The sequence below is a fragment of the Podarcis liolepis genome (assembly GCF_965112155.1).
Source record: "Podarcis liolepis genome assembly, chromosome: 5".
NCBI lineage: Eukaryota > Metazoa > Chordata > Lepidosauria > Squamata > Lacertidae > Podarcis > Podarcis liolepis.
The window spans coordinates 58,399,252-58,420,405 of NC_139556.1; the positions used below are offsets into that span (position 1 = coordinate 58,399,252).

Genomic DNA, 21,154 nt, shown 5'->3' on the forward strand with positions numbered 1-21,154 from the left:
AGTGAAGTCTCTTAAGAAATGTATACAGTACAGGGTGTATATCCATCTGGCCAAGAGAGGGGTTTTTGCTTTATAGTACAACAATCTTGATTCCTTCTATGTAGCTCTTGGCTAAGCATTTTCCCCCTTCAGGTCTAGACAATTTGCTTAAGATGGAGTCTAAGGCAACTGCCTCAATTTTTCTTCCTTGAGAGCCCTTTTTTAGCTGGAGGGAGTGCTCTTGTAGTCAGATATCTCGGATTGTGGCAAAGGCACAGCCACCACTAGATCATAGGTGTCCAGTCTATGGCATGGATGCCAAAGTGATACACGTAACTGGAGTTTGGGGCACACTTATGCAGGAGTTGAAGAGGGTCAGTTACCTTCCTTGCTATGACATAGTCTGTACTATATTTCTGTCTGCCACTCCCATGTGCATTGCTGGCTGTACCCTATTTCGGTAGGATAGAACCAAAATAGTGCCAGTACAGAAGGAGCTGCTTATATATTGTAGTGTAGCAACACACACATACATCCTTGAATTTGACTTGTGGCATAACTGCCAAAAAGGCTAACTAGCACTGCACACGTTCCAAAATGCAGCATCTCATCATACAAAAAACCTGAAAAGGTTGTGTCATCAGTGTCCCAGTACACACAAATCCATGGGAGATAGAAACCCAAAAGATGCAACTTCAGCACATTCTTAAGCTCCTTGAAAATGGAAACCTTGTTTGTCCCGAAGTGTTTGTTAAAAATGGTGGGTGGAATTTCACAGCTTCAGTAAGGGTGCTCTTTGTTTAAATAATGCAGCAGCAGGCTCTGGATCCATAAATACTCTGTGCACATTTTGTATTCCTTTTGTACCTGGAAGACTAACCTGTAAGAAAAATAAGTGCTGACCACAATGCATATCTAGTTTGACTGGATTCTCGTGCTTTGCTATGTGCATAAGATCAGTTTGGGTCTCATGGGACTTATTTTTTCCTAATGGTTTACAGGATTTCAGCCATAAAGTTCAAATTATATTATTATCAACTACTGTCTTGAATACTTTATTTTTAACATAATTTGAAGGAAACTGGTGATGTGTGTTAATCAGTTTCACACGCAGTTGCTCCCAATTTCCCAACATCTTATTGCAAGTGTTTTGACTTTCACCCCCATTTCATAAAGGAAGGTTGGCGTACTTCTTGTATGTGGATATTTTATTGGTTACCTCCCAATCCAAACCATATTTGACCCAATTTTTTCAGCAGGTTCATAGCATTATGTGTTGTTAAATCCGGCATTCTCCTTTCCTTGTTATTTCATATATTTAATAGTTTCTTTTTTTGGTGCATTTGAGTAAGAAACCTGACTTCAGCATGATATGTTTACAACCATCCATGCTGCAGTTGTCATGCAAGCTAGACCTGCTGGATTTCCTTCTTTCAGACCACAATTAAAAGTGCAGGAGCCTCGTCCTCTTCACCTGGTCACTCCTGACAACTGAATAGGAGTGAACAAGCAGAGTGCCAGGCAGGATTGCATAGCATTTACTGCTCTGTGAAAGTAGCCTTGACATCCCAGGGTGATGAAAGTACTGATAATCATTTCACGCCTTGAAGGTAACTTGCATCTATCTACAGAATCACTTTGGATCTAAGCAATGACTTGAGTGAGGCTGTGTACACACTCCCAATATATTCTGAATCCGGTGCACTCCCACTGCTGGTTTGTGAAGCCACATACACACGCCTTTAGTCACAATCCACACCTATCCTGTAGTTCCTTGAGAATTACTGCATTTTGATGCATTTGCCTCCAAACCAGTGTTGATCTGATTTGAAAATGTAAACCATATGAAAACATCCATGCCCTCTCTCTGCCCACTGGTGTGGACAGGCAGTGGATGACTTGGAAGCACGAACAACTGTGTACAACAAAATGCAAATGCTATTTTAAACAGAACAGGGGGGAAACAACCTCGCTGCGTTTTAAGTTGGTAATTATACACAGCCAGACATTGAGCTTAATGGCTAGATGTGAGTTGGCAAGGAAAACAAGTTATCTCTGACTGATCCTTGCAGAATAACAATAACACTTCTGATAAAAAAATTAAAGGAAGAGCTAATGGAGTCAGTGCCAGCCCAAGGTCATTCATTCATTCATTCACATGTGTGTATGTGTTGATATACAGTGGTACCTTGGTTTACAACCATAATCGGTTTCGGAGGTCCGGTTGTAAACCAAAACAGGTTGTAACCCAAGGCATGCTTTCGCCAATAGGGCCTCCTCCCCCAAAATTGGTTGTAATAAAAAAAAATGGGTTGTAATCCAAAAGAAGGGACACACACTTTTGGGTTTGACGTGGTTATAATCCAAAACGGTTGCAAACCAAGATACCACTGTACTACCCAATCAACTCTGGCGGCCTTGAGGACCTTCAAACTTCTTGGGCCAACACTTTTAAAACTTGGCAAACCATTTTAACATTAGTTTCTGCTTTCCATCTATTTGCAAGTTGCACCTGAATTAAATCACTTCACCCAGCAGGGCTAACCCTGAGTGGAGCACAATGCAATATGATTGGGTGGGTTTTTGTTTGTTTGTTTCTGTCAGTGTGGAAGTTGGTATAGATGCTAAAGCAGATCTTCTTTGTTTTTGTTTTGTTTTTCCTAGACCCCCCCCTCCCCACTGGACCACCACCAAATATAGACTGTACAGGAAGGCAGGATATTGGCGAGGAAAACTGTTGACAAGGGGTTGTGAAAGGATCAGGGAAGAGGGATGAAAGAAACTGGCAATTGGCAGTGGGAAGGGGGGATAAGGTACAAGTTGATTGTGAAAGGAGAATGGGAGAAGAAATTACAGGAGATGGGTAACGATACTTTGAGAAGTATGTGAGGTTAGGAAAGAAAAATATGAAAGGCAAAGACTTCTCCACTTAGAGCTTCTGGATCAGCAAATCCTGCCTAAAATAGGAAGGCTGAGTCACCATACCTTCACAGCAAATATCTGAACTCACCGTAGCTTGAGGAAACCTGAGGTATGGAACTCCTTGCCACAATGCAAGCACTGTGGCAAAGTATTTAGCAATTTCCAAAAATGGATTAGATATCTGTAGGAAATGACAGCACTTGCCTGCTGGTTATGCTAAACTCTGCTTCCATGTACCACCATTTTGTGACTAGTGGGCCTCTTCTTAAGTTGGCCCTGGGGGTAGAAAGTTCAAGAACCCCCTGCTATACTTGGATATGGAATGGCTTGGTTTGGCTCAACTGTTTTAAGCTATATGCAGAGTTGAAAACAGTATTTAGGTCTTTTCCAACTTTTCTGTTTTGTGAAATAGTAGGGCACAAAACCAAAGTTCAGGGTGAAATGAAATGCTTCAAAGGTCATGGTTTTTACTAGAGTGTTAACTTTATAGTGCAGCTCTTTTCACTCAGGCTAACGTTTCCTTCTGAAGAAGAATTCATAGGACCGTTTCCATCTAATTAGGATCAGATGTGTATCAGCTTCTGGTCTGTTTACTTCTGTGTCATAATTACAATTGCATGTTCAACTCTAACATGCCTCCTATCCTGCCATGCCATTAACTATTCCTCGTTTTCAGCAGTAGGCCTTTTTGAAATGAGTTGGTGGTGTTGGTTTTCTTTTTAAATAATATTATTATTATTTATGGCAGCTGGCTGCTGTGGGTAAACGTCATGTCGGGAGAATCTCCCTCTTGCTGTGTAAAAGTGTAACTAAATTCCCTGACCAGGAATACTGTGAAGCAAAGTTTTCCAAATCTCTCTTGGAAATGGAAATCTCTGCCTCTTGATGAAATGATGCTAGTAATGACTCTGGTGTCATCAGTGCTGCTCTGTTTTTATTTTTGATTCCCTTTTGGAACATTTAGGGGAACAGGAGAGAGGTTCCTTCTCATTTGACCATTTAGCAATGTCTTTTGTTAGAACTGGCTTGGATTCTTTTAAGAGTATTTAAATTTGATATGTATGCATGCCTTCACTTTTGGAATAGAGCACTTTCACATGCAAAATTAGATTATAGAGTATGGGCTTTGAATGTTACCTCCTATTATTTGCACAGTATAATGGGGGACCCTCCTGTGCATGGTTGGGGCAAATTTGGGAAGCCCAGTATTGTGCCCTGTTGAAAACTGGTGAGGTCATCACAGTTGAGATTCAAATGAAATGCAAGTGGAAAATGGGAATTAAAGGTGCATGTAAGAAGATTAATCTAGATAACTAAAGCAGTGAGACAAACCATAGATTACAAGGCATACTCACTAATGCACTATATTTTATGCCATGCAGTAGGCTCTGGTCCACATTTATGCCTGAGGAATGCTCAATATCAAATATCAGTTGGTGAATCCATGCCAGAGAATTCTTATGCTGAAATAGCAGTTTTCCTCTGAGTAAATGCAGGGTGCTTCTTTGCTTGCCACTTCCAACAGCTACAGCCTCTCGTCTTCCTCCACAAGCTTTCAATTAAATCCTATATATGTTTGCCCTACTGTATCCAATGGGGACCCACTTCTTTGCCAGCAAACTACAAGTGGTGGATATAGTTTGTTTCCCTTACAAAATGATTTACTTTCCCCATTCTCACTTTCCTTTTAGCAACACTGTCGCTGTAGCTATAAGCAACTGTTTTTGCCTGTTTCCCCTATCTAAGTTAACTTGTGTCAAGACTACGGGGTACATCTTGAGTCTTGTTTTCACTACCAGGTCTGAGTCCTGGAATATGTGGGGAGTGAGCATGCACAGAGTGCTCTTCATTCTCCACTGTACAACTGTAGTCTCCTATCTCCATGCATATTTTAAATTCAAAGCAGGGTACCTGGGTTGGTGTTTAGCCCTGGGAGTTTCGTATAAATGCTCTGGCCCATGCTGCAAACACACACACACACACACACACACACACACACACACACACACACACACCTGCTCCTGGTTTTCCCTCTCTACTTCCCTCATTTTGGTTGCCCAGCTCCAAAAACTAAGAGCTATTTCCCCCACCCTCTCTTTAAAGGCACCTTTCAATGCTTCAAAAATATGAACATTTTATCTAGTTCATAAACCAAGGGTATGGGTAGAAGGCTCAGGTCTTGCTCCAACTTATCCTCCCCGCCATCTCTCACTCTTGCAAACTTCAGCTGACTCTTCTCAGCCTCTGTGCCTTGGGAGAGGCAAAGAGAAGTAGCCAATAGTAAAAGCATCTAATTTGCACTTAACACCTGGGCTTTGCGAAGGACCATTAACCACTTCATTTAAAAGGTTATGTTTTAAGCAAGTCTCTTTGCTTGCCTCAGTGAGAATTTATATATTTACAAGTTCATTAATTGTTGTGTTTAACATCACCCATATGCTAAAGAATATCAATAGGAAAGGAATTATCCAACTTTGCAGAGTGTTAATTTCCATCCAAAAGGGAGCTTATTATGAAGTAGAATTCACACAGACATTTTGTTTTTATTTAAAAGTGAAAGCAAAGCGCACAGCCTTGGCTAAGTCTGGTTAATAGCCTCTGTCCTTTGTCTGTGGTTATGTATTGGCTTAGATCCTATCTAGTTATCCATAATCAGAAGGGCTATTTTCATTTACAGGGGGAACTGGAATCCAGTGGGGATCTGCCCCTCCCCCCTGCCCTGCCCTGCCCTGCCCCTCATGCTCCAAGGGTCCACCTAACCATAAGCGCTGCAGGGAGAAGGGAAGAGAAGCAAAAACTTCCACTGGAAGCAGCATCCTGTTAGTGGAACTTTGCCCACAGACGCTTGCAGCAGCAGAACCTTAGTTATGATGTGACCCACAGTGTGTTTGGGGCAATGTCTTTTGGCAGCACTGTGAGAAGAAACCAATTCTAATTACAACTTTAGTATTTGAATTTTCAGTTTGACACTCCCACTTCCAATTGAATAATCCAAGGGAGTTCCACGGCATTTGGACACAATTATCTGGGGCTACAAAAGCTCTTCAAAGTGTGTGGAGTCATTTTAATAAAGGAAATTTGTGCAACCTGTCTGATTTTTACCAGGAATACAGAACATTTTTCTGCCTACATTGGCAATTAGGTGATTTTATTTCCACCAGCAATATGCCGACTTCTATACAAAAATTGCAGTTCTTGCAGTTCCTACTTCATGGAAAAGGCGAGCAAAAAGTTTCCCTTCCCCCCCTTTCAAGACTCATCTCCTCCTGCTGTATACTTATAAAATGTTTGGCATCAAGCCCCAACTCGGAACCCTTTAATGCTGGATAGCACAGCAAGGGAAGCCTTGGGCAGGGCAGGAGGAAGACAGAAAATGACATTTTAATTTCTTCCCCACCACCACATACACCTCTGTTAGTTCTGCTGTGCTCCCCATCCTGCTATGGAGGTTCTTATTCCAGGGTGGTTGGAGTCTTGAACAGGAGTACAACTCTTAGACGGCATTCAGACAGCACTTTACTCTGTTTTCCTGGTGTTTCCTTCCCTGATCATTTACATGCTCATTCACACTTCTGGAAATCTAGCATAAGTTTAGCACTCATTTCTGCGTTAATTGCTTCCAGGGGAAAAAAACCAATTTTCCAATCCCATTAACCTAGGTAAATGCAGGAGTTTTGTGCTGTAATTTTGTGCTGTAGTTTGCATGGATCACGCCATGTGACAAAATTTGGGTGGAATTCCAGCATACAGTTCTTTTCCTCCGTTATCATGGGCGAATGACAGGGGAACAGAAACATGCATGTCCGCTATTGTATCACACCACACGCAGCAGTGTGAATGAAATTTAGCAAGACATAGTGTTATATTGATCAAAAAGCCACAATTCCATAATGATACAGTAGAAGGAATACAGTGTAAAAGGAACTTCAGAAACGGGTGCATTATAATATAGTGCTAGCATTATAACCAGGATGACTAACACACTGGTTTTGAAGAATTTGAAATTGTTAGGGGACGGTGATTCTGCAGTGAATTAACTCTTATTCTTTCCTTACCCTCACAGGTTGGTGGTTTGTAAGTACCTCGGAAGAGCAGGGCTGGGTCCCTGCCACTTACCTGGAATCCCAAAGTGGAATTAGAGATGATTCTGAAATTAACATGTCCAAAGGAGGGGAAGGTAAGAAACAGCTGTAATTGATCTGGGTGAGGAATTATAATTAAAACCCACCTTTACCCTATATACCTTATAGGAATAAGCATAGCTATCTCAAAGACCAGCACAAAGTCTAGTAGGTTACCTATTGACAGTTATTTATGCCATTTGAGGGGAAGAATAAATGCCTTCCTAGGCTACCTTGATCTGGTAGGAAAAGAGGTTATAGATTTATTTATATTTATTTATTCCCCCGCCCATCTGTTTGGGTTTCTCCAGCCACTCTGGACGGCTTACAGCATATCATAGAAGTAACACTTGTATGGGTTGTGGCATTATTCTAAAGCATAATAAAATATTTTCTAAAAATGCTGATTCTTTTGTGTTTATAATGATGCTGGGTTTCTAGAAATTGTGGTCTAGACACGTGTGGTTTGTATACAATAACGCACCCATGTTCTTCCATAAGAAATTTAACACAGCTATTTGAGTTGTTTTTTTCAGCTTATCTTGAATCTTTCATAGACCACAGTGGGGGAGAGGAGTTTATGTAATCTATGAAATTGTTTTCATAATATATATTTTTCCTGATGTATGCGAATAGTATATTATATAGTTGATATTATTCTGGTTTTGTCCCAGTTTGCAAGTCTTTTTGTCTAAGATGCTATCAGAATCTGCGTACAGCAAAAGGTGTTGCCATTAACTGCCCTATTTTGCTTAGTGCTGACCAAGTCTATCCTCTCCCATCACAGTATTTTGTTCCCCTTTTAGTGTTAACTTTTTGTCATATTCCATTATATGTACATCTTTATCCAACTCATAAATAACTGCGCAGAGGATGCTGTCCCAAAACAGAGTTGTGCATGACATTAAGGCTCCCTTCAGCCTTAGTGCAGAGGAATGGTAGAGTGTAGGTTGCATCAGAGGAAAAGTTCATATCCACAAACGGGAGATACAGTTGGGGTGCACTTGTAGCATCTTTACTCAGGACAGACATGGGGAACCCATTGCCCTACTGATGTTTTTGGATATCTTTTATCATTGGCTATGCTGGCTGGGGCTGATGGGAGCAAGCCAGTGGTGTAATTGGTGTACATCGGATTGTAGAGGCCTCTTTAAAGGTTCCATCCTGCATGGTACAGATTTGGACCTCCCCTCTGCTCGTACAGAGTCATCTAAGGAACAGGCTCCAACTTTGGCAAAGGCTCTGAATGTTCCTGTGCCACAAAGATGTCATAAAAAATGCTCCAAACACCCTGCATTCTAAGCAAAGGTGCTGTGATATTATTGATGTCTATTTCTTAAGACTTCCCAAAATTCTGGATACATACAACCCATTACTGTTATTATTTAGTATGATTTTATGTCCACTAAACGAAGAACCATGAGAAAGCCTGTTTGTGCCTGGGCCTCAGGTAGTTTCTTATTTTATCACTTCTTGTAAACTAATCTGAATGTATTATTACATCTCATCCTCGCTAACACAAGACTAGTCCTTATTGTTACCATGTTTTACGTTGAGTTTGGTTCCCACCCCACCCACCCACCCATCACATTTTATTTTTCTTTCTTTCCTTTTTTATGTTCTCATCCATTTTCCAAAATAGTTTCTAAGAGACGCAAGGCACACCTGAGACGCCTGGACCGGCGATGGACACTGGGAGGGATGGTCAACAGGCAGCAGAGTCGAGGTGAATAACTTCTGGGACATGGTCCTTTGAAGGATGTACATGCTGGTGGCTGCTGCTGCTTCTCTTGCCATTCAACATTGCTACAGATTGCTGGCGGGTGTATTGCATTTTATTGGGTCTTGTCTTCTCTGCGGTAGAAACAAGCCTGCTTGCAGCAAAATTAGATGGCATTTAGGTGTGCTACCTGCTGAGCATGTTCAGATGGGAGCCAATAGCAAAAATCAGCCCTGCAGACACTATATGCTTTCACAAGCAACTCTTCACATCTCTTAATCTGTGCACCACTTCTGAAGGTCCTTAAGGTGACCGAAAAAGGGAAGGCAGGAAAAGGCCAATTTGATCAGTTTTTGTATTTGATGTAAATATGGCTCTTTCATTCTTGATTATTTTCTGTGAGTAGTTATTGTGACCATGGGGAGGGAAGGGAATGTACCTAAAACATAAAGTAAGTAGGCTGATAGTGTGAGCCAAGAAATTAAGTTCATAGTTGAGAATGGTTGCGCAAAGGAATGTTTTAGAAATCTGTTTAAAGAGGGTGTTGACTGTAGCCCCTAATAGTGTCTTGAAGGTTGAGGATTAGGTTGGTGGATGAAGTTAAATCATGAAATTAAATTCTTCCTCCCCCCCCCCGCCAATGCCATATCCCACCCTCGCTCCTGCCCCCCACTGCAGAGCTCAGAGTTGGTAGCCAACCCTGATCCATTGACCGGTATGTAGCATAGTAGTAATAATAGTAATAGTAATAATATTTATTAGTACCCTTCTCGTCTGACTGGGTTGCCGCAGCCACTCTGGGCAGCTTCCAACAGAATGTAAAAATACAATGAAACATCAAATATTAAAAGCTTCCCATGAAGGGTGGGGGCAGAACCTGAGCACTGCAAAGAATGCTACATGCTTCCTGTTGCAGACTACCAGAACAGCGGTATACTTATACCAAATGACACAGGAGGCTGTCACGGCATGTGTCAGTGGTTCTGCTGCATATAAATACAACGGGACGATAACACCAAGCTGGGCATTTCATGCATGTGAAAGTAGTTGTGTACTCTTCATATGGCATAGCACACATGTAGGGGAACATACTGTTTTCTACACAGAAGAGAGGTCCTTGTAATGACTTTTGCCTTTCCTGACTCTAAGCCACTTCTTACTGGAAACGTTTACAAAAACTGTAAACCTTCCTGGGAACATCTGATGCTCCTGATTTACAGCCTGTTGGGAAGAACGCTACCCTGTTCATTTGCCAGAGCTGGGCTGCACATAAAGAGAGGAGAGTGAGGCCTAGGGATGTGGTGAAATCTCCTTAATTCTTTCTGAGAATCGTGAAATTTGTAGGCCACTCCTTGGGTCTTACACTATCCCTTGGGAAGGTGGCCGTCTCAGAGACTGCACATTTTTCAGGCTTGAAGTTACTGATTTACTATCATTTGGAGCGCCAGTTGCCACAAGAACTTCTCTGAACTGGTAGTAAACAAGGCTTCCCAAACCTGGTGCCTCCAGACATTTTGGCCTAGCAAACTGATTGGAGTTGTAGTTCAAGGCACCGGGTTGTGAGAGACTGTTAGTGGGGATTTGTCTTATGTGAAAATGCTCTAAAACTTAACATTATTAGATTATCTCAGTTCTCAGGCATGGAGTGACTTTGTCCTGACAGAGGTTATTTGAACAAGGGGGTTCAGAGGAGGCAAAGGGAGATGGCGTGAAAGAGACTGCTGACTGAAGGGAAAGTATTTTTATGGAGAATTCTTCCGTGGTTTGGAAGATTTTGAGCTATTGCATGTTGCTTAGGAGCCTTAATTAGATAATTCCCCAGACTGCATGCCTCTGCTCCCAGTGTTTCAAAGTTGGATCAGGTCACACAGTGATGTCCCACAGCTGATACACAGAGAGACACAAATTAAACGTTTGGGATAGCTTTCCCTGCCTCAGCCCTTAGAAATGTAATAAGGCATCCTATGCTGAGCAGACCATGTACCATCTACCTCAGTGTAGTCTACACTGACTGGCAGCAGCTTTCCAGGATTTCAGGCAGGGTTCTATCCTAGCCTTACTAGGGATTTCAGGGATTGAACCTGGGATCTTCTGCATGCAATGCTGATGCCCTGTCACTGAGCTGTGGCCCTTCCTGTGTCACAGAAGGCGACTTAGTCACTGGAAATTGTGTGACAGTTCTACTTGCATCTCACCTCAGTCTCAAGAAACTGAAAGGTGTATCTTGTACAGATATTATAATTATAGCGGTACCTCGGGTTACAGACACTTCAGGTTACAGACTCCGCTAACCCAGAAATAGTACATTGGGTTAAGAACTTTGCTTCAGGATGAGAACAGAAATTGCGCAGCGGAGGCGGCAGCAGGCCCCACTAGCTAAAGTGGTACCTCAGGTTAAGAACAGTTTCAGATTAAGAAGGAACCTTCAGAACGAATTAAGTTCTTAAACCGAGGTACCACCGTATTAGAATTTATATACCGCCCTATACCCGGAGGCCTCAGGGCAGTTCCCAAAACAAAATATAAAACCACAAAATATATAATCAAAATAAGAGCAACCCAATAACCCCTCCCCCCCAAAAAAAACACATTTTAAAAGGGCATAGGATGTCAATCAAATCAACCAAAGGCCTGGTTAAAAAGGAATGTTTCTGCCTGGCACGTAAAGGGTATAGTGAAGGCGGCAGGCAAACTTCCCTGGGGAGAGCATTCCACAGGTGGGGATCCACCTCCGAGACCAGCTCTGTCAGCTCAGCCAGGGAGACTGATGGGCAGCAAGGTGGGCGGTAAACCTGCAGAATCCCTAATCTGTCCCAATTGCCCAGTGCCCGGAACACACACTCTAGATTCCTGCCCCCCAACTGGACAGAGAGCCTGGAGAGAGAGAATCTATAGACCATAGCAACTCCCCCTCCCCAATCCTCAAATCTGGCCTGATGCTGCACTGAGTACCCAGGTGGGCACAACTGGGTGAGATTGATTCCACCCTGTTCACCCCCTCAAGTTTCAGTGATACATGCCAGATCAGCCTCCTCATCCATAATCAGATCATGGATCAGATCAGGGAAGAGGGGAGAGAGTCATTTGCTTCCTTTCTAAGGCAATTCCAATCCACACTTCACAAGTAAGTACGCAAAGCGGGAACACCACTGTCCTCTCATTTTTCATATGTGGATATCAAATAAAAATGCACACAAAAATATGTGTTGGAAGAAATGTGTACAAAACTGCATATGAACGCTTGTGCAGTTTTTAAAATTGGAAAAAAAAAATGAGAAAAGGAAAAAAACAGAGAACATCCATCCCTTGAGCTTGTAGATAATTATTTTCATTTGCCATTCAGTTCAGATACGTGGAAACACAAGGAGTTTCAACCAAGTTTTACACAAGAGTAGAACCATTGAAATAAATGAACATGGCTAAGTTTTGCCAATTAATTTCAATGGGTCTACTCTCAGTAAAACTTAGCTGATTACCATGCAAGCCGTTTTTCTCAAAGAGTTACCTTTGCTGGTAAAACATCCGTCAAGAAAGGGCTGTTTTTAATTGCTTCTCTTGCATTGAGAAAACCACCACCAAGACATTTGTATCAAGCAACCACAAATTGAGAGATCTTCCTCCATGTTTCTGGAAGGCTCAAAAGTTGTTAATCCTGTTCAATGAGAAATTGCTTGATCCCTGCATAAGAAGTTGTGTTGAAGCAGCTGCCACAGGGACCAACTTGCAGAAGCCACATGGCAGCTGTTTTGTGAGTGCACAACGTCTCAGACATGCAGATTTAAGAAGGAGAAAAATTGAACTTGGCTAACTTTGGCACAATCCCTGGAACACCGTCTGGAGGGAGTAGTAATCTTGTAGGTTTCAATGGTATTATACAGCAGTAGTGTGTCAGAGTAAGTAATCTGTAGGTGGCATAGTTGTGCGTGTTTGTGTCTTCTAACAACCAGAGATCTTTCTAACACAAAGGATGGTTGGACTTTAACATTAATTGAAGTGAGGAAACTGACCTCGCTTGCAATGGTTTGCGCACTGTCTTGAAATAGCTTTATTTTCCACAGCTGCTTCTAAAAAAGATGATTAATCTAGAAATATAGTATGCAATGTTTAAAAACAGGTGCAAGAAATATCACATGGGAGAGAATATTGATTGTTATAGTCCACTAACTTATTTCATTTGAAAGAAGTGATCTCTTTTGCCTTCACACCAAAATATCAAACAAGAAATGGCTCACAAAACTTAAGAGACCACATATTGTCCACTTTAGGTTTTTCTGAAAACTGAATTGCATACTATCTTACTTGGACCCCTTTTAAACCCTCCTTGGTCAGCTGGATACAACACTAGTCATTCTTCTGAATGATAACATTTCATTGCTGTTTCCCATAAATGCCGACTTGCATACATTTGATATTGTAATTTTTTCTACGGTTAGCCTCAGCTGAAGACTGTCGCAAATTGCTTTTGGGGTTACAAGCGGACCCATGCTCAAAGGAGTGCCAGCTTAATTTATAAACTGTGTGTGTGTGCATTTGTGTGTGTGTGTGTGTGTGTGTGTGTGTTTGTGGTCTCCCTTTTTCCACCACTGTAAGGAAACCAAATGAGTGTAATTTGGGAAATGCTATAATATTTTGCTGCGAAAGCACTCTGCAAAGGGAAACTTTAATGATAGCTTCCTGTTGCAGCACAGAAGGCTTAAAAATAGCACAGCAAAACAAATCTATAACCAGGGCTCTAATATCCGTAGGGGTTTAATCTGACAACACTCTTTTTCTCCTTCGTTCTTCTTCTGCCTTACTTTTGTCATCTTAAATGAACAAATAAAATATTTCAGAAAGACCCATGTTCAACTTTGGATGGCTTTACACCCCCCAAAAACCCTAACAACAAATAATAGCAACCCTTTGGAAAGTAGAGTCTGTAATGGGCAAAGCTTCAGCTGCTTGACGTTTGCAAATTTGGCTTCAAAACTGAGCCTTATTAGAAATGTCTGAATCTTTTGCAGAACCTGTAAATGCAGCAGTCCCCCTTTGACATTTGTCAGCTGGGTGTGTTCATTACATAGAATTAAACATCATAACTTGAGCATTTCCTGGGTGAAAGAGATGCACGGATTGTGTTTCATACATTCCAGGGACAGGAAGCACAAGGCATTAATACTTCTACTGCTTCTTCATTGGTGGTGTTTCCAAAGTTTTCATTCATTTTATGCAATACTTACACAGTGGTGCCCCGCAAGACGAATGCCTCGCAAGACGGAAAATCCGCTAGACGAAAGGGTTTTCCGTTTTGGAGGTGCTTCGCAAAACGAATTTCCTATGGGCTTGCTTCGCAAGACGAAAATGTCTTGCGAGTTCCTGCGGGGTTCCCCCCCCTTTTTCCCAAGCCGCTAAGCCGCTTAACAGCTGATCCTAAGCCGCTAAGCCGCTTAACAGCTGAGCCGCTTATCAGCTGATCCACTAAGCCGCTAAACCACTTATCAGCTGATCTGCTAAGCCCGCTAAGCCGCTAATAGCGCTAATCCGCTAATGGGCTTGCTTCGCAAGACGAAAAAACCGCAAGACGAAGAGACTCGCGGAATGGATTCTTTTCATCTTGCGAGGCACCACTGCACTCTCATTTGCCTCAATAAAAGCAGAGGTGCTATTTCTTGGAACTGTTGCAGCAGGAGCCTTTTAAAGAAAGAAGAAAGAAGCTTTAATGTGCAAGATGCACAAAGCAGAGCTTTGATTGCGTAGTGATGTCACCCCCTTTATGACTCTTAAATCATAAATATGTGGGTTTAGATGTTAGTTTATTGTCTCATTATGATAGTCACAGTGGGATACTTTTTCAGCATGTTTTAGCTATGAGGGGGTGTAGCTGAGGTTTCTGAAGTCACTTGCTAGCCTGTGCTTATTGCATTATCTAAAGTCAAGTGCAAATCTCATTGAAATCCTTTGCCTAGCAGTTTAATATTTTCACCTCCAAAGCCTTAAAATAATATGGCTGTTAACGAGTCCCCTTAGGTGGGCTCTGAGCAGTTGAAGACCTGTAGAAAGATAAGGAATTGTTGCATGATTCTGAAACTGAGTTAACAAACAGAAAGATATGGCTGCATACTGTTTTCCCAGCAATTCAAAGTTAGGCCCATACCATAGTATGGTGGTAGCTGCTTGCACATGGATTTGGCAGGCACCATTCCATGGTGCAGCTGCCATAACAGTGCAGGAAATGATAGGGCAAAGTACCTGCACAGATCAGTTTCATCCACAGCCACTGTACTACTATAACATATATGGGCTTAAAATATAGACCTTTTCTAATGGCATATTTACACTTTCAACCAATAAAACACTTTTAACTGTCACGGCTTCCTCTAAAATACATGTGGGTGGGCACCTAGACACTCTCTGGGCCCCAGAGGGCCCCATCCACTTTTGCTGCTGATCAGCCATTCACCTTTCCTGTAGTTTCAAGGTGATCAAGGGGACAGGGTTCAAGAGAGGTGTGTGTTTGTGTTTAAGAGTAAGGTGGAGTAAAGGCAGTGCTGTTTTCCTAGAAAAAGGTGCTTGAACTTGCCACAAACACCTCCCTTGTTCTTAGAATGGCAATGGGACCCATCTGAGTTCTGGCTGAAAAAAAGCCCTGAGTAAAGGCAAAGCTGGTTCTGCCCACCTCAGGGTCTGGTCCTTTCCTCTGCCACCTATTGCCCTTGTGGTTAAAAAGCTTTCTCCCCACTGCACTGAAGAAACTTAGGAAATATAGTTTAATTGGGGTGTGACAATTATCTTAGACAGTTTCTACCCCCCTGCCGTTAGCACAAAAGAGGGCATGACTACACCAGTTCAGCTCTGTGGTTCAGCTATCCCTTAAAAGTCTGAGTTCTTGGTGATGACTGCGTCTCCCCACAAAGGAATGCAATTTCTCCTATTGTGTGATGTAGTTTATTTGCTTTTTGTTTTTGATGGCTCAGCATGTCCTAAGTGTGATAAAGAGTCCAAAAGCAGTACTGTAATCCTAATGAAACAAGGCTGTGGTTTTGTTGGAGTGTGTTGCAGTCGTGTCCCTTGCCAACATCTCCAGAAAACAAAAAATGAAGTATGGCTCTCTCTGCAGAGGCTTTCAAGTTTTCTCAGTGCCAGTTGAGCCACAGGCTAATGCTGATAACAGCATATTCAGATTGAATGTCATCAGCATCCGGAGCAGGGAGCAAAAATGGCCCTGTTGAATTGCTGTTATCTCCTCTGCCTGCCTTCTTAAATGTGTGTGTAAAACTTCATAGCTGGCCAATAATCTTTTCAGAGCTCCTCAAGCTATATCCAGTCCTTAAGTTGAACTGATGATACCACACTATAATTCAGACCTACTGCTGTGCAAATTAGGAAGGAATTTCAACCATTCAGTTGTACGATTGGAAATCAATTATTTATATTTCAGTGTGTTTCCACACAGACTGCTGTTGATGCAACTGAGTTCCAACCCAGATAGTTACCATAATGTGTGAACTGGCCTAGGATCTAGGGAATTCTGGCAAACAACCTTATATTACATTATATTCTGGACACCAGCCTTCAATTAACTGATAAGGTGGGATCAGTCTGCACCAGATAGCAGGGAGCCTTTTTCTTTCTGTTTATTTTTTTTATTTTTTATAAAATAATATTTATTACTTTTCCAACAATTTAAACACTACAAAAAAAATGAACAATACAATACAATACAAAAACACTACATAACACTAACACATTAAACTAACAAAACAAAACAAAAATAGTTTAAAACACATCAAACAATTTCAATATCTTATCTTTCATTCACTTATTTCAACGACCTCCTCACACCTCCCTTTTTGTATTCCACTTCTGTTAATTGTTTCAGCAATTCCTTTCCATCTTCCTCTGTTTTCTATCCTATAATTATCTTAACACATTCTAACCTTATTTTTTCCTTTATACTCTATTAATCTATTTATACTTAATTCCTTATAACATTTCTACTAAAGCCATATAACTTCATTCCAACATTTTTCTAACATTCATTAATTTTACAGTATTTCTGTAAATAGTCTTTAAACTTTTTCCAGTCTTCTTCCACCAACTCTTCTCCCTGGTCTCGGATTCTGCCCGTCATTTCCGCCAGTTCCATATAGTCCATCAACTTCATCTGCCATTCTTCCCTGGTGGGTAAATCTTGTGTCTTCCAATACTTCACGATGAGTATTCTTGCTGCTGTTGTTGCATACATAAAAAAAGTTCTATCCTTCTTTGGCACCAATTGGCCGACCATGCCCAGGAGAAAGGCCTCTAGTTTCTTCAGGAAAGTATATTTGAATATCTTTTTCATTTCGTTATAAATCATCTCCCAGAATGTCTTAATCCTTGGGCATGTCCACCAAAGGTGAAAGAATGTACCTTCAGTCTCATTACATTTCCAACATTTATTGTCGGGCAAATGGTAATTTTTTGCAAGCTTGACTGGTGTCATGTACCACCTATAAATCATTTTCATTAAATTTTCTTTTAGGGCATTACATGCCGTGCATTTCATACCTGTGGTCCATAACTGTTCCCAGTCAGCCATCATTATGTTATGTCCAACATCTTGTGCCCATTTAATCATAGCTGATTTCACCGTTTCATCCTGAGTGTTCCATTTCAACAGCAAGTTATACATTCTTGACAAATTCTTGATTTTTAGATCTAACAATTCTGTTTCCAATTTTGATTTTTCCACCTGGAAACCAACTTTTTTGTCCAATTTGTATGCCTCCATTATTTGGTAATAATGGAGCCAATCTCGCACTTTGTTTTTCAATTTTTCAAAGCTCTGCAATTTTATTCTGTCTCCATCTTGTTCCAGAATTTCCCAGTATTTCAGCCATTTGGCCTCCATATTGAGTTTTTTCTGTGTCTTCGCTTCCATTGGTGACAACCATCTTGGGGTTTTCTTTTCTAACAAATCCTTATATCTTATCCAAACATTAAACAATGCTTTTCTAACAATATGATTTTTAAACACCTTATGTGCTTTTACCTTATCGTACCACAAATATGCATGCCAGCCAAATGCATTATTGAAACCTTCTAGATCCAACATGTCAGTGTTTTCAAGAAGCAGCCATTCTCTCAGCCAGCAAAAAGCAGCTGATTCATAATAAAGTTTAAGGTCTGGCAGGGCAAATCCACCTCTTTCTTTGGCATCAGTTAATATCTTAAATTTTATTTGAGGCTTCTTGCCCTGCCAAACAAATCTGGAAATATCTTTCTGCCACTTCTTGAAACAATCCATCTTATCCAAAATTTGCAATGTTTGAAACAAAAACAACATCCTTGGCAACACATTCATTTTTATCACAGCAATTCGGCCTAACAATGATAACTTCAAATTTGTCCATATTTCTAAATCCTTTTTCACTTCAATCCAACATTTTTCATAATTATCCTTAAATAAATTCACATTTTTGGCAGTCATGTTAACTCCTAAATATTTCACTTTCTTAACCAATGTTAGTCCTGTCTCCTCCTGAAACTTCTCTCTCTCATTCACAGTTAAGTTTTTCTCTAAAACCTTAGTTTTCATCTTGTTCAACTTAAAACCTGCTACCTGTCTGAATTCTTGAATCAGTTCCAATACCCTTTTAGTACTAAATTCTGGCACCTGTAGAGTCAATACTAAGTCATCAGCAAATGCTTTCAGTTTGTACTGTTTAGCTCCCACTTGTATACCTTTAACATCTTGGTCCTTTCTGATCATATTTAACAAAACCTCAAGGACCGATATAAAGAGCAATGGAGAAATTGGGCAACCTTGTCGTGTCCCTTTCTCAATCTTAAACTCTTCTGTCACTACATTGTTCACAATTAATTTTGCCTTTTGTTCTGAATAAATTGCACCTATACCATTTTCAAAACCTTGACCTACCCCCATCCCCTGTAGATTCTTCTTCATAAAACTCCAAGAAATGTTGCCAAAGGCTTTCTCTGCATTCACAAATATCAAGACTGCCTTAGTTTTTCTAGAATATTAATTATATTCCTCATGTTGTCAGACAAATGTCTGCCCGGGAGAAAGCCCGCTTGGTCTTTATGAATTTCTTCTACTAACACCTTTTTTAATCTTTTAGCCAAAATATCTGCAAAAAATTTGTAATCCACATTAAGCAGCGATATGGGGCGGTAGTTCTTGAGCTGTGTCTTTTCAGTCTCTGTTTTCAGTATAAGTGTAATGTAAGCTTCCTTCCACGACTCTGGTGCCTTTCTCCCTTCCAATATTTCATTGCAGGCTTCCTTCAATGGTTGTATTAACCATTCTTTCAAAGATCTGTAATATCTTGAAGTCAAACCATCTGGTCCTGGAGATTTACCTAATTGCATGTTCTGGATGGCCCCTTCCACCTCCTGATCCGTTATTTTGTAATTCAACATTAGCTGTTTTTCCTGAGAGATTTTGTGTAGTCCATTTATTTTCAGAAATCGATCAATGTCCATTTTATTCTGCTTCTCCTGTGTATAAAGTTGTTTGAAATACCTCTGAAAACACTTCCTGATCTCCACTGGGTTCTGTTTATTCTTTCCTTCCACTTCCAAATTCGTAATAGTATTGAGTTTTTGTCTTTTTTTCATTTGCCAGGCCAACAATTTTCTACACTTATTTGCCTATTCAAATGTCTTTTGCCTCATCTGTTTAATCTTCCATTCTATTTCCTGATTCATCAGCTTTGTGTATTGCACTTGGTATAACTTTATCTCTTTCAGGATCTCCTGTGACTTTGGTTTTACTCTCAGTTTCTTCTCTCCTTCCTTTATTTTCCCCAGGATTTTATCCTTTTTTTCATTCTGAGTTCTCTTCTTTATTGCATTCTGTTGTATTAGGAATCCTCTCTTAACCGCTTTGCTTGCGTCCCAAATTACTCTTTTTTCCACTGTAGTATTCATGTTTATCTCGAAATAGTCTCTTAGAGTTTTTTGGGCCTTCTTGGTCACCTCTTCATTCCTGAACAAAGTATCGTTCATCCTCCATCTAAAGGAACCAATTGGCGTCAATTTCATTTCCATCTTCACAGCATTATGGTCAGAACAAGTTTTGGGGCAAATCTCCACTTTACTGAACTTCGGAGCCAATCCCCTGGTTACCCAGATTTGGTCAATTCTTGTCCATGTCATTTTAGCCTCAGAGAAGAAAGTTCCCTCTCTTCCCAGAGGGTTCTTCATTCTCCAAATATCAAAATAAAAAAATTCCTTCCAGTAGCACCTTAAAGACCAACTAAGTTAGTTCTTGGTATGAGCTTTCATGTGCATGCACACTTCTTCAGATATCTTGGAACAAATGTTTCCATGAGGCCTCCTCTCCCCTCTGTTTCTGCAATTCCAAGTGTATGGTTAGGCTGACAGCATAAATGGCTATCTTTTCTGCCAATAAAATCCTTGCATTTGCATGAGAAGCATTTTCACCACTATCTTGGTTAAAGTGGTATGTCTGTGATGAGAATCCTGGACTAATATACCGCAGTCAATACAGTGGTGCCCCGCAAGACGAAATTAATTCGTTCCGCAAGTTTTGTTGTCTAGCGAATTTTTTGTCTTGCGAATCATGAAATCCCATAGGAATGCATTGAAAATCAATTAATGCGTTCCTATGGTCAAAAAAAGTCCAAACAAAGCCAAATTTGGTACAACAACAGTTTATTAACTGCTCTTTAAAGTCACACATACTGTAAAGAGTAGTTCAAAAATTGAAGGGAAAATAAATTAACTTTATAAACAAAACATGTCTTTGTTTTTAGACAAAGGAAACAAAGTTGTGAGACGTTTTCGTCTTGCGAAACAAGCCCATAGGGAAATTCGTCTTGCGAGGCAAATCGAAAACGGAAAAACCTTTCATCTAGCGAGTTTTTTGTCTTGCAAGGCATTCGTCTTGCGAGGTACCACTGTATATTGCTTTGGATAAACTCCCCTTGCTCCTGAACATCAAATAGCAGGATATGGGTAGTCAGACTCCCATGTGGGGTTGGGTAGGGAGACTTCAACAGAATGGCACAAGCAACTACCCAATGATAAGCAATGCAACCCCATCTCTTCCATTCTGTGAACAATTTAAACATTTACTTACTTATTTTGAAACAGAATATTTCCCTACTGTAATCCTCAAGCACAAGAGAGTTCATGCATTGTGGAAAATAGCAACAAGACTCCCTATCAGTTCCCCAAACACACATAAAGAAATAGCACATCATTTTGTGATCATTTCCCCTCTCTTTAGTCTCTGGATTCTGTATGCTGCTCACATGATAGCTGTCTGTGGGGCTGCCATTCAGATTAAAAAAAACCCACCACCCTGCTATGTCCCAGTCTGGAAAATAAACAAATGAAAGATTATGAAACTGGTACTGGACAGGAGAGTAGTGTGAATGTTGCACCAACTGTAAAATTAAAG

The 21,154-nt window shown here is 40.7% G+C and overlaps 1 protein-coding gene across 17 annotated transcripts in view; it reads left to right on the plus strand.

Moving 5' to 3' along the window:
- The window catches only part of SH3PXD2A (SH3 and PX domains 2A), a 260,873-nt gene that overhangs the window by 214,289 nt on the left and 25,430 nt on the right, over window positions 1-21,154 (plus strand). For 16 of the 17 annotated variants that reach the window (XM_083505057.1, XM_083505058.1, XM_083505059.1 and 13 more), the window contains 2 exons: window positions 6,965-7,078; window positions 8,665-8,748. In XM_083505057.1, coding sequence (XP_083361183.1) covers window positions 6,965-7,078; window positions 8,665-8,748 — 198 coding nt within the window. The remainder of the gene's footprint in view (window positions 1-6,964; window positions 7,079-8,664; window positions 8,749-21,154) is intronic. The other variant, XM_083505052.1, reaches the window with a different exon arrangement.